Source organism: Lipotes vexillifer, unplaced genomic scaffold (genome assembly GCF_000442215.2).
Source record: "Lipotes vexillifer unplaced genomic scaffold, Lipotes_vexillifer_v1.1 scaffold1016, whole genome shotgun sequence".
Lineage (NCBI taxonomy): Eukaryota > Metazoa > Chordata > Mammalia > Artiodactyla > Lipotidae > Lipotes > Lipotes vexillifer.
In genome coordinates this window covers 517019-530257 of record NW_006769290.1, presented here as the reverse complement: position 1 = coordinate 530257, position 13239 = coordinate 517019, and the positions used below count along the sequence as shown (strand labels likewise).

General features: G+C 42.8%; 1 protein-coding gene across 1 annotated transcript in view; it reads left to right on the top strand.

The window, feature by feature from the left end:
* Positions 1 to 3229: 3229 nt before the first annotated feature.
* Positions 3230 to 13239, top strand: part of ZBTB11 (zinc finger and BTB domain containing 11) — a 36293-nt gene continuing 26283 nt past the window's right edge. The window contains exons 1-3 of the mRNA XM_007445544.1: positions 3230 to 4128; positions 10489 to 10724; positions 11352 to 11583. Coding sequence (XP_007445606.1) covers positions 3819 to 4128; positions 10489 to 10724; positions 11352 to 11583 — 778 coding nt within the window. The 5' untranslated portion in view covers positions 3230 to 3818. The remainder of the gene's footprint in view (positions 4129 to 10488; positions 10725 to 11351; positions 11584 to 13239) is intronic.

Here is a 13239-nt window from a genome sequence, read left to right as displayed (position 1 = left end):
GGGATTTGACCCGCACCCCCTGCATTAGAAGCGCAGAACCTTAACCACTGGACCTCCAGGGAAGTCCCTACAGGGCTTTTCTTTGTGGGGAGATTTTTTGATTACTCACAACTGATTCAGTTTCCTTACTAGTTATAGGTCTATTCACATATTCTGTTTCTATGTCATTTAGTCTTGGTAGGTTTTGTGTTTTTAGGACTTCGTCTGTTTCACCCGAGTTATCCTATTTGTTGGTGTACAACTGTTGCTACTGCTCTCATAATCCTTTTTATTTCTACAGGATCAGTACTTATGTCCCCACTTTTGTTACTTCCTTCCGTGTGTTACTGTTGGCATGTTATTTCTTTTTCATCCTCTTTCAGTCCCTTTTTTGAATTTGATCTGAAGTGTGTCTTCTAGACAGTGTAGTTGTATAATATTTTTTAATCTCTTCTGTCAATTTCTGCCTTTGAATTTTAAATCCATATACATTTTATGTAAATAGTGATAAGGTAGGATTGATATCTGTCATTTTGCTCTTTGTTTTTTATGTCTTGTATTTTTGTTCCTCTAATCCTTTGTTACTGCCTTCTTTTGTGTTAAACATTTTCTAGTGTAACATTTTTTTTTTAATTTTTTATTTTTTTAAAATTTGGTTTTTGGCTACGCCCCGCAGACGTACAGGATCTTAGTTCCGTGACCAGGGAATTAGCACCAATACGTTTCATCCAACTGGACATACAGAGATATTAGGGAAAGCTGTTGCTTTATGCGGGCCTCTCACTGTCGTGGCCTCTCCCATTTGCGGAGCACAGGCTCCGGACGCGCAGGCTCAGTGTGGCAGGCGGATTCTTAACCACTGTGCCACCAGGGAAGTCCAAGAGCTAGGTATTTTTTAAAGAGTTCATTTCTTGGGAATAGTGCCTCCTAATGTAAGCCTCTTGGAGAGATGTTAAGCAAGATGATGTAAATAAAATAAGATCTATATGGTTAAATGCAAGCTTTGCTCAGCTGAGGCTATAAGGGCACGTTACAGACTGCATTGTCTAAACTTTTTTGTTACATATCTACAAGTACTAGGATGTTGCATAGATTTTAGCTAGGTTGATTGCTCAAAGATGCATTTTTTTCTTCTGTCTGCAGAAAAGAAGCCTTAATGAGTTATTTTCTTGTTAAGTTACCCTTCTCCATAATAGACACATTTATTTCATATTGGGGATGCCTTTTGGTTCGCTAGTATCTCACCTTTTAACCATTAGCTTATAGCTGAGTTAAAACTACTTAGAACTATCACCTGTATAATCTGCTCTTGGTTCCAGAAAATAAGCTTAAATGAAGAATACAATTTCTTTTACATAAATGTGGTAAGGAAAATAGTAATTGTAATTGTTGTTAAGAATAGGCATGCAGGGCTTCCCTGGTGGCGCAGTGGTTGAGAATCTGCCTGCCAATGCAGGGGACACGGGTTCGAGCCCTGGTCTGGGAAGATCCCACATGCCGCGGAGCAACTGGGCCAGTGAGCCACAATTACTGAGCCTGCGTGTCGAGCCTGTGCTCCGCAACAAGAGAGGCCGCGATAGAGGCCTGCGCACTGCGATGAAGAGTGGCCCCCACTTGCCACAACTAGAGAAAGCCCTCGCACAGAAACGAAGACCCAACACAACCATAAATAAATAAATAATTTTTTTAAAAATTGGCTTGCACTTATTCAAAAAGTAGATCATCTTACATACCACACTGTGCTAAGTTGCAAGGAAACGAACAAGGTACATCCTCTTGAGAAACATGCTTTTTATACATAGGAATAGTGTGTGAAGGTAAAATACATCAACACTGCCCCTCACCTCCATTCTATCCAGGGTGATGGAATTAATGATTATTTCTGGTGCTTGTTAAATTCAGGCATTGGTCTAGGTGTTGGGGATAAAACAGTCTCTTTGGAGGACTTGAAAACTGAAAAGATGTGTAAAGTAAATATACATACACAAGGTGAGCTGGTTGGCTGGCTTTTGGGCTTCCCTGGTGGCGCAGTGATTGAGAGTCCGCCTGCAGATGCAGGGGACGCGGGTTCGTGCCCCGGTCCGGGAAGATCCCACGTGCCGCGGAGCGGCTGGGCCCGTGAGCCATGGCCGCCGAGCCTGCGCGTCCGGAGCCTGTGCTCCGCAATGGGAGAGGCCACGACAGTGAGAGGCCCGCATACCGCCAAAAAAAATAAAAAATAAAAAAAAAATAAATTTAGTTTTAAAGGAAGTCTATTTCATAGCAAAACTGGTGGTGCTGGCCCAGCACATATACATCCCTTGGAAGGTGGATTTGGAAATTCATTCTGGGTGCCCCACCCCTTGGGAGCAGGGGTGTGTCTCCATCTTCTAATTCCTCCCTCACCCAGCTGTAGTCTGTGGAATGAGTGGCCCTAAGGCCTTGGTAGTTCTATCTTTCCTCAGGGCCTGGGAGCTCATGTACCTACAGCTAGAATATTCAACTGCCTCAAACAACCGGGCCGTTTGGAAATTCCTGCAATCCCCACCCCCAAGTGCTGGGGGGCTGAGTGCATCCCGCTTTTTTTTGTTTGTTTTAATTATTTATTTAGGTTGCGCTGGGTCTTAGTTGCGGTTCGTGGGCTCCTCTGTTGTGGCATGCAAACTCTTAGTTTGCATGTGGGATCTAGTTCCCTGGCCAGGCATAGAACCCGGATCCCCTGCATTGGAAGTACGGATTCTTAACCACTGCACCACTAGGGAAGTCCCACATCCTGCTTTTTGAGCCCACTGTTTTCACCATCTGTCCTCACCTATCTCCGAAGGGTCACTACCTTAACTCAGTGACTGCAGACTCCAGGCTGGGAGAGTAGAGGGTTGGCCCAGAGTTTTCAGGCTCCAATAAAGCACCGTGCAGTCTGAGCCGCCTCGGCCTTTTGTGCATTCAGTATATGTTGGGTGTAAAATGGAGAATTTTTTCCCCTAAGTTTATGTAAAAATATATGCAAATAAAGCTGTAAGAAAACACTGCTAGCTGCTCTTCCTCACTCCTTGCCAACATGACTACCTTCATAGGTAAAAAATCGTCAATACATAAGCTGATCATTCCAGAAAAATGACTATTCCATGGGTAGTTAGGAACCAGCAGTTGCTTAGAAATTACATTAACTCCTATCACGGAGGGATTTAGATTTTATAACACTTAACTGGAAGCTACATTTCCATGTGAAAGGGCTTTCTTTGGTCTTACATCCAGTGGATAATATACTAGGGGCCTCAAAATCTGGCGCTTTTATGTTGTCGGGTGTCTCAAAACGTAGGCGGGGTCAAAAAGACTCCTTTACACCTTGGGGTATCTCCGACGGGAATAACAACTGCCCACCACCGCCTCCTACACGTGTTCAGATCCTGGGAAAGAAGGGAAAAACAAAAAGGGAAACTGCCAGGACTTAAGATGTCTGCTCAAAACCACTTAGATTTCCCAGGAAGGGCCTACCCGCTACCAAAATGTCCGTCCGCAGTCCTAACGTCACTTGGTAGGCTAGATCAAGCCAGAAAGCCTTTGCGCTCCAATCAGGGCTTAGCCCCCTCACCCACTGCCCTTGATTTGCGTCACTTCCGGTGGTGCAGCAGCCATTTTGTCAGTCGCCAGCGGATCCCGCGCGCTAGGGAAGTGCAGTTCCTCTTGGTTACCAATTCGTCCGTTCTCCCTCCACGGTGCGGGCGCCCTCGAAGAGCACTCACCACAGACACAGCCAGTCCTCCCTACAGTGCCGCCACTGCTGTTGCATCCGCCCGGAACTAGTGCGCTGTCTTCCTCCCTTGCCACTGACAGGCGCCCTCGGGGAGCCGCCGTCAGCGATGTCAAGCGAGGAAAGCTACCAGGCCATCCTGCGCTACCTGACGAACGAGTGCGAGCCGTACGCGCCGGGCACCGAGGGTAATGTCAAGCGTAAAATCCGCAAGGCGGCCGCCTGCTACGTGGTGCGCGACGGAACGCTGTATTACCAGCGGAGGCAGCGGCACCGCAAGACCTTCGCCGAGCTGGAGGTGGTGCTGCAGCCCGAGCGGCGCCGGGGGCTTATCGAGGCTGCGCACCTGGGCCCGGGCGGCACTCACCACACCCAGCATCAGACCTGGCACGACTTGTCCAAGACGTACTGGTGGCGAGGTAAGACCTCGCCCGCGGTAAGGGGGAGGGCGGGTGGCTAGCTCCCAGAAAAGGCCTGCAGCCGGAGGCGGGCCCGTCTGGGCACCCGCGAGTGTGAGGGTCCGGCACCCTCCTCCCGGACGCCGCTCGCGGGCCCAGCCTAGCCCGTGCCCGGCGGTGGAGCAGGTGCCAGGCGGAGCCGAGAGGGTGGGGGACGCGAAAGGAGCCGCACTTCCCACAGGAAGGAGGCTGGGGAAGCTGGGGGCGGGCCCTGGCCCGGGGTGGGGCGAAGGGGGCTTCCCCGGGGGCCGGCCCAGCCGCGGGGAGGGGCCGGGACGCGCGGGGTGCGCTGGGCCCGCAAGCTGGGGGCGGGACCTGGCCCGGGGTGGGGCGAAGGGGGCTTCCCCGGGGGCCGGCCCAGCCGCGGGGAGGGGCCGGGACGCGCGGGGTGCGCTGGGCCCGCCTCCTTCGGCGGCGCGGGAGGCGGTGGCTTCTTCCCTTTGCGGACGCTTTTGGGCGGCCGTTGCAGGTGCTGTGTGTGTGCGTTTAAAAATCCTGTTTGTGCGGATGGTTTGGGAGCGGCGCGGTCCGCCCAGAGCCCGGCCGCTTTCTGCAGTGCGTTCCGCTAGGGTGTTGGCCAGCGGTTTTGAGCTTCTGCTGATTCGCTTGCCGGGGTTCCTCTTCGTGCTACTGCGGCGTGAATAAGGAATCATACAATTGTGTGCAGAAGTGATTTCGAGTGACTGTGTGGAAACAGTCATTTGAGCCTAGTTTTTAGGACAAGAATTTTAATAGCAGGTACTCTCAATTCTGGGTATTTTAATATTCTTCCGTTTGCTGTAGTGAAGAGCGATTTGGACACTGTGAGGCACTATGTATACCCAGAAAAGATGCGGTTTCTGGGACTGTTATGGTCCGGGAGTGTGGCTTTAAAGTTTGACTCCTTGGGAACCAGGTTAGGGAAGGAGAGAAAGGGCCCTTCGGGTTTTTGTTTTTTACCGTCCTCACTCTCCAAAAAGTTGATGAATATTCAAACTGTTCGGGTATAATTAGTAAAAGTTTGCAGACCTATAGAAGAGGTTTCGTCAGGAACGATTCCGTATGGTTCTGCAGAAATTAACTTATGGAACTTATCTGTGAGTAAGGAAGTTAGACTACTGAATATGAACTTTTCTGGACAGGTCTTTTTGCTTCTTAAATAATATTTTCGTGTTTTCAAAAACAGTCCAGCTCTCTATATTCTTCTTAAAAGCTTTTCCTTATTTTATATTTTAAACCAATATCTGATTTAAATTCCTATAGCGACATGACTGAAGGGTAAATATGGAGTAATTGCTGCATTTTGTTAGGATTGATTTGGTCAGACATAGTTTTGTTGAACAAATGTCTCAGGTTTAATATTTTATGACATGTTAAAACGGTAATTATAGCTAAAGCTAACACGGATCAAGCTTTTACCTGCAGGCATAGTGCTGAGCACTTAATTTAATTTTACATAGTATTTAATCCTCATCAAACCTTGTAAGATGGAAACATTTATGTCTCTGTTTTACAGATGGGAAAACTAAAAGCACCAGGAGCTGACCTTTGGGATTTCAAACTTTTCTTAATCACTATTATATGGTGCTAAATGGGCTTAGTGTTCAGAATTTTCCTTCCCTAAATTGATTATCTGTGAGTGATATCTAATCCAGTATTTTGTTTGTTTGATTTTTGTTTTAGTGTGCAGTGTCTTAAAAGACAAAAAAAAAAAAAAACCTGAGACTGTGTTGATTTTTTTTTTTTTAATGAGAGATACATTTGTGGTTAAGTAGACTTTTGAAGTCCTTAAATGTCCAGAACAGCAGTTCTCTAAATTTGGTACTAAACCCCTGAACAGGGAGGCCCTGAGATCCTTACAGAGAATCCCCAAAGTCAAAATTATATTCATAATAATACTAAGGCATTATTTGCCTTTTCACTTATTGTATCTCAAGTATACAGTGGAGTTTTCCAGAGGCTACATGACATGTGATAATATGGCAATAGATTGAATGCATATATGATAATCTGTCTTCTGTTAAACCACACATTAAAAAGACTTGCAAAAATGTAAAGTAGCGCACTTTTCTCACTAATTTTTTTTATGTTTTGGTAAATAGTATTTTTCGTATAAATGCTATTTTTGTTAATATGTAATGGGTTTATGATACTACTTTATATCATTATTTTTATTATTTTAATATTTTTTCATTTAAAATGAGAATTCATAGTCAGTAAGCATCAGAGAAGTTTGCCCTCGATTATTAGCTATTCATTTTGATGTTTATTACATTAGCACTTTGCTCGTTTTACTTGTTTGTTATAGGCCTATTAAAATTATCAACACTGGGGACTTCCCTGGTGGTTCAGTGGTTAAGACTCCTCGCTTCCACAGCAAGGGGCGTGGGTTCAATCTCTGGTTGGGGAACCAAGATCCTGCATGCTGCTCGGGACTGCCAAAAGGAAGAGAAAAAAAAAATGAACAACGCTGCATAGACAGAAAAATAAACATTCTTGGACCTGGAACTGATAGCTGATAAAACATTTTTAACTATCAGTTTTTAATGTGTCATACACTACAAATGGACCCTTTTTATAATAAACATACTCCAAAGCCCTGTAGATGTTTATCTGGGAATTAATAAGATCTAATCAGTGTAGATGCCAAGAAGAAAACGATTCCAAAGTCAGGGATAGTTTACTGGGACTTATTATATATGCTGCTTTTTCTAGAATGTTGCCATCATAAGCACTGCCATTATATCCTGGTAATCAAGCAAGTTTGTAGCAACTTCACTTGTTTGAGCACAGTGAAAAACTGGCTCAGTGCCTAAAGTTGACATATAGCAAATTTATTTCAGAACGTAAAATGTTAATAGATAGTCTCACTCTCTCAACCCCTTATTTTATCCTGTATTGTAGTTATATGCTGGAGTTTCAAAATAAATGACTCTCTCCCCTGCCTCAGTCAAATGCTGACTTACGGGGATCTACAATTAATGCAGAATGTGAAGAGAAAATTAAATTAGTAGGAAAAAAGATTAAACTAGGAAAATTATGTAATAGGTTAAATTAGCTACCTGCAGAGGTTCCTACCCTAAGAACTGATTTGTTTTATGGGGATAAATTGATGCTGCCATTATCTAATCTAGAAGAGGAGGGTGTAATTTTCTGAAAACCCAGCAAGAACTGGGTCCATGTTAATACAGCTATAACTGATCACTTTGTAACCTCTTTGAAGAAAAAAACAAAAAATCTGAATGACTAATATGCGTGGAGAAATAGAAATAGGAGCCACTATCCTCTGGGCCTCATCACTGATAGGGAGGGAGGGAGGTTCTTGAACAGCTAACAGGAGCAAATTGTTCAATTTGGCAGATCTCTAGAGTAGGGGTTCTCAACCCTGGACAGTTTTGCCTCCCAGGGAACATCTGACTATGTCTGGAGACAATATTGGTTGTCATAACTGGTGGTGGTGTTTGAGGGGCTGCTCTTGACATCTGGTTAGGTAGAGGTCAGGAATGCTCCTAAACATTCCACAGTGCACAGGACAGGACAGCCTACCCACCCCTCCCTGCCCCACAAAAAGAATCATCTGGCCCAAAATGTCAACACTGCTGAGGTTGGGAAATGCTGCTCTAGAGTGAGAATCTGTTCCTCAAGTTGTTTTATCAGAGGTTGTTTACCCACTAAGTCTATGCTCAGTAAAGAACCTCTTAATGCTAATTTGGTATTTTATGTGGACTTTCTTTTTGGGGGGGTGGGCTGCGTTGGGTCTTTGTTGCTGCGCGTGTGCTTTCTCTAGTTGCAGCGAGCGGGGGCTTCTTTTGGTTTCAGCGCGCAGGCTTCTCATTGTGGTAGCTTCTCTTGTTGCGGAGCACAGGCTCTAGGCATTCAGGCTTCAGTAGATGTGGCACGTGGGCTCAGTAGTTGTAGCACATGGGTTTAGTTGCTCCGCAGCATGTGGGATCTTCCTGGACCAGGGCTTGAACCTGTGTCCCCTGCATTGGCAGGTGGGTTCTTAACCACTGTGCCACCAGAGAAGTCCCCTACGTGGACGTTTTTATGGAGGTTGACCATTGAGCATCATTTAACGCTTACGTAGTAGTTACCTTGTCTCAGACACTGTTGAAAGTGATTTATAAATATTAACCTTTTATCATTATAACGTGCTGTGAAGGTAAGTGCTGTTATCGCCATTTTGGCACAGAGAGGTTAGGTGGCTTGGACATGGTCACAAAGCTAGTCAGTGGATTCAAATTTTCCTGCATAAAGTAATTTCTACCCCTTGTGGTAATTACCCACTCTTAAAATAGTAAGTTAACTATGTTTACACATTTATGTCTTTTCAGTGATTAATTTGAGTCAGATTCTTTCAGCTTAATCAGCTATGGGCAAGCTAAAGAGGTCAGGTTCATGAATCTGTAAAGCTAGATTTAAGATGGATCCCATCAAAACACTAACACTAGAGTTAAAGGACTTCTAAAATACGATAGGATGATTTTTTCAGACAGTTGATCGACTGTCATACATTAATATCTTTTTTTTCTATAAATTTATTTATTTTTATTTTTGGCTGCATTGGGTCTTCGTTGCTGTGCGCGGGCTTTCTCTAGTTGCAGCGAGTGGGGGCTACTCTTCATTGCGGTGAGTGGACTTCTCATTGCAGTGGCTTCTCTTGTTGCGGAGCAAGGGCTGTAGGCATACAGGTTTCAGTAGTTGCGGCACGCGGGCTCAGCAGTTGTGGCGCATGGGCTTAGTTGCTCCGCGGCATGTGGGATCTTCCCGGACCAGGGCTTGAACCCGTGTCCCCTACATTGGCAGGTGGATTCTTAACCACTGCACCACCAGGGAAGTCCCGAGAATATAATTTTCCGAATTTATTAGTCCAGTGTGTACTTCTTTTAGTAAGTATGGGATATAATACAATTTGAGAAATATTGCTTAAATACCATCTGAAGGTTGAAGTGCAAGTAACTTGGTATAATTTATCATCTTGAAACTCTTTTCAGGAATTTTCTATATACCTCTGTATAATTTTAGCTAATTAACAGCCTTTTCATTTGCATTTTACTTGGGGATTGTGGGGGAAGAAGTTTCTGTCACAGGGATGGATAAATGTGTTCCTGGGTAAGTAGCATAGTATCCTGAAAGTCACATGACTTCTGGAGGCCCACTTATGCAGTTTACTAGATGTGACTTTGGACAGGTTACCTCTTAGGGCTTCATTCTCCTTGTCTGTAGAATGGGAATTAATTGGTCCTCCCTTACAAGTATGATGGAGAAGGGGGAGTGTGTGTTAAGTGTTCCTCCCTGCTTCCTACCCCATCCCAACATGTTGAGTTGAAAGTTGAAATTCAAGGGGCTTCCCTGGTGGCGCAGTGGTTGAGAGTCCGCCTGACGATGCAGGGTACACGGGTTCGTGCCCCGGTCCGGGAAGATCCCACGTGCCGCGGAGCGGCTGGTCCCGTGAGCCATGGCCGCGGAGCCTGCGTGTCCGGAGCCTGCGCTCCGCAACGGGAGAGGCCGCAACAGTGAGAGGCCCGCGTACCGCAAAAAAAAAAAAAAAGAAAAAGAAAGAAAGTTGAAATTCAAAATAGGGTTTTATGAGTGGCTCGTGTATAATCAACTTTTGATAGATTGTGTATACTGTTATTTAATAAAAGCTCATAGCTTTCAAAGACAAGAGATCTATTTTACACTCATTACAGGTTTTGGTTGTGGTCCTTTTCAGGTTGCAGATTGGCTCCACCTGTTTTTTTCATCTACATTTCAGGCTAAAGGGCAGTATCCATCTGGAACATGCTGCTCTTTGACAGAGGGGACATAAGTCAGGGAACCGATGGGAAACATTGCTTCTTAAAGCTTCTAGTGACACATGGCATCCATCATATTCATTCATATTCCATTGACCAAAGCTAAATTGCATGGTGAAGTCTGATGTTAGTAGGGTGGAGAGTTATTAGCGTGAACCACATTATTATATTACTGTTTATGAAGGTCAAGAACAGTTGAATATTGGCAATTTCATATAGTTTCTATTGCATGAGTGAGTTGAAACTCACATGGAGATGGATGGTGCTACATAATCGTACGGTGAGTAAATGAATAACTAAGAGTGAACAACAAAACAGTCTACCTCGGCATGGAGACAAATTGTCATTATAACATATCTTTGAAAAAAAATGTATCTTAAATTCTAAATAATTCACTCTACATACTTTATGGGCATGTGTGTGTCTGTATACATGCACTTGAATATACATTAGTATACACAGATTAAATAATGAACAGTATAATCTTCAGTTTTCACATGAGAGCAGTATTAAATTTAACTAGTTAATTTTTGTTTCATTGTAGGTATATTAAAGCAAGTCAAAGATTACATTAAACAGTGTAGCAAATGCCAGGAGAAACTAGATCGATCCCGTCCTATATCAGATACTTCAGAAATGTTGGAAGAATTGGGACTAGACCTTGAATCTGGAGAAGAAAGTAATGAATCAGAGGATGACCTAAGCAACTTTACTTCGCCTCCAACTACAGCTTCCAAGCCTGCAAAAAAGAAGCCAGTATCCAAACATGAACTTGTATTTGTAAGTGGAACTTTCCATTCAGCTTAACATTTGTAACTAGTGTGTTAGTATTTATAGTCTTAACTGAATATTTTCTTAAACCACTAAAACTGCTTCCCTTTTGGCACTGTCATTGTCATGTTGTTATACGCCCTAAAAGTTTGCTAATACTGCCTCTTCCTTAATCATAAGTATTCCTGTTGTTTCTTCTCATCAGAATTTAACTTGTTGGTCTGTTGTTAATTATTCCTCCTCTCTTCCTTTTAATAGTATATTGGTACAGGTAGACAATACATTTCTGGAAGCAGTCTCTGGGTCATGCAGCAAGGTAAAATTAAGCTGACTAGGTCTTTGTTTTTTGCCTGCATTAGTTTCTTATATCATCAAATAAATTTCTGACTAATAAGAGGAGGCAGCAAGAAGTGAGATGCAGATTTTCATTGGGTCAAGTAGAATGAACATAGCAGAAGATAGTGAGAACAACGTATCATTTTGTTTAAATACATAGGTAATAAAGAATATCAGTTTATTTCTTCATATTAGTGGAATCTTTTACAAGGGAATAATGTGTCTTGTTTTAAATTCTGTTAAGGGTAAAAATACAGATGATATGTAATGCAACTCTTGGTCTCAAACTTATTTTGATAGGTTGACACCAAAGGAGTGGTGAAACGTTCTTCTCCAAAACATTGTCAGGCTGTCTTAAAACAGCTGAATGAACAGAGACTCTCTAACCAGTTCTGTGATGTTACTTTGTTAATTGAAGGAGAAGAGTACAAAGCTCATAAATCTGTTCTGTCAGCTAATAGCGAATATTTTCGAGATCTTTTTATTGAGAAAGGAGCTGTTTCCAGTCATGAGGCAGTGGTGGATCTTTCTGGTAAGAATTTTCTGATATTCTTGTTTTTTGTTAATAAGTATATACTGGAAGAGGGGTGTGTATATCTTACAAACTCAGGTTTTATGCTCAAGTGGGAGAAGCCCACTTACAGAAACAGACTAAGCTGAACTGTAAGGTCCTTCCTTTTAGTAGGGTTTCCAGGATAGAGTTATGAAAAGGCTGTCATTTCCTATCACTACCTGTTAGGGGAGACGATTGTAGCAGTAGTAGAATTTCTGGGATTTACACTGTTAAAAACAGTTTGAGAGAAATCCATAATTGCATCAGTGTTATTACACTAAGTAAATATATTACTTTAAAATTGACTGCCTGAATCTTATGTTGTGCAACATGAAATTTAGAGCACTTATGTAGGTCTGTTGTTTTTCATTTTTTAAGATTAATAATCGTAATTCATTAGATTTGATAATCAAATTGTCAGTATAGAATAATCAGAATTCCAGGTGTGGTTTTTTGGTTTCTTTGGGGCTGCTGCTGTTGTTGTTATTATTGTAAATGAATAATTTGACTTTCTTTTGGCCTCACTAGAATTTATGTATTGGCTTAGGAGTCAACAAATGAAAATTTAGGAAGCATTAAAATAGGTAACCTTATTTATACATTTCCTCATAATATTAATTTGCTGTAATTCTTGAATTACTGACACCACTGTGTGAAATGTCATTTCCCCTTTCTTAAACAAAAAAATGACTTTATCCAGATATATAAATACTTACCTAGTTAACCACTGATCCTTTTCTACCTTATACTTGTTAAAACTCACCTTCTCTGGAAAGACAAATTCATATATTTTTCCTTAACAGTAGCTATATGTTTAATTACTAAAAAATGTTTCTCAAGCATCCATTGTGTGCAAGGAACTGGCCTGGGCTATGGGGATACAGTGGTGAACAAAAACTTTTACAGAGCATAGAGTTGCATTACATTCTAGATTCGTGATATTTACTTTGGTGACTCAGAGGAGAAAATACATCTTATTTCTGGGCCATCTGAGTAATAAAACCTATCACAAGTATAGTCTTGAGGTGTTAGCTTTGGAATGTTTTTCTTATCTTTCATGCATCTTTTTTTTTTTTTTTTTTTTGCGGTACGCGGGCCTCTCACTGTTGTGGCCTCTCCCGTTGCGGAGCACAGGCTCCAGACGCAAAGGCCCAGCAGCCACTGGCACGGGCCACGGGCCACGGGCCACGGGCCCAGCCGCTCTGCGACATGTGGGATATTCCCAGACCGGGGCACGAACCCGCGTCCCCTGCATCGGCAGGCGGACTCTCAACCACTGTGCCACCAGGGAAGCCCTCATGCATCTTTTATGCATCTGAAGCAGAAAGAAGAGTGTGTTGCTCTTTTCCAGTTTCTCAGCAGCTTATAACAGCAAATGAAATGTCTGCCCCAAAATAACTGCAGCACAGCATTCTATTATTCCAACAAAATATCTCATTTATTCTTCATTCCATATGCTTATTTTTATATATTGTTCAGCAAATATGGTGTAAACCAATAGCAGGTAAAGTAGACACTGTTAAAAATTTTGTTTGATTTTTAAATATTTAGTAGATAGACTAATTGTAAAATATGTGTAATTTATAAAAAAGCAATGGTAACTGACATCTATTTTCTAACTACCTAGTTTAATGG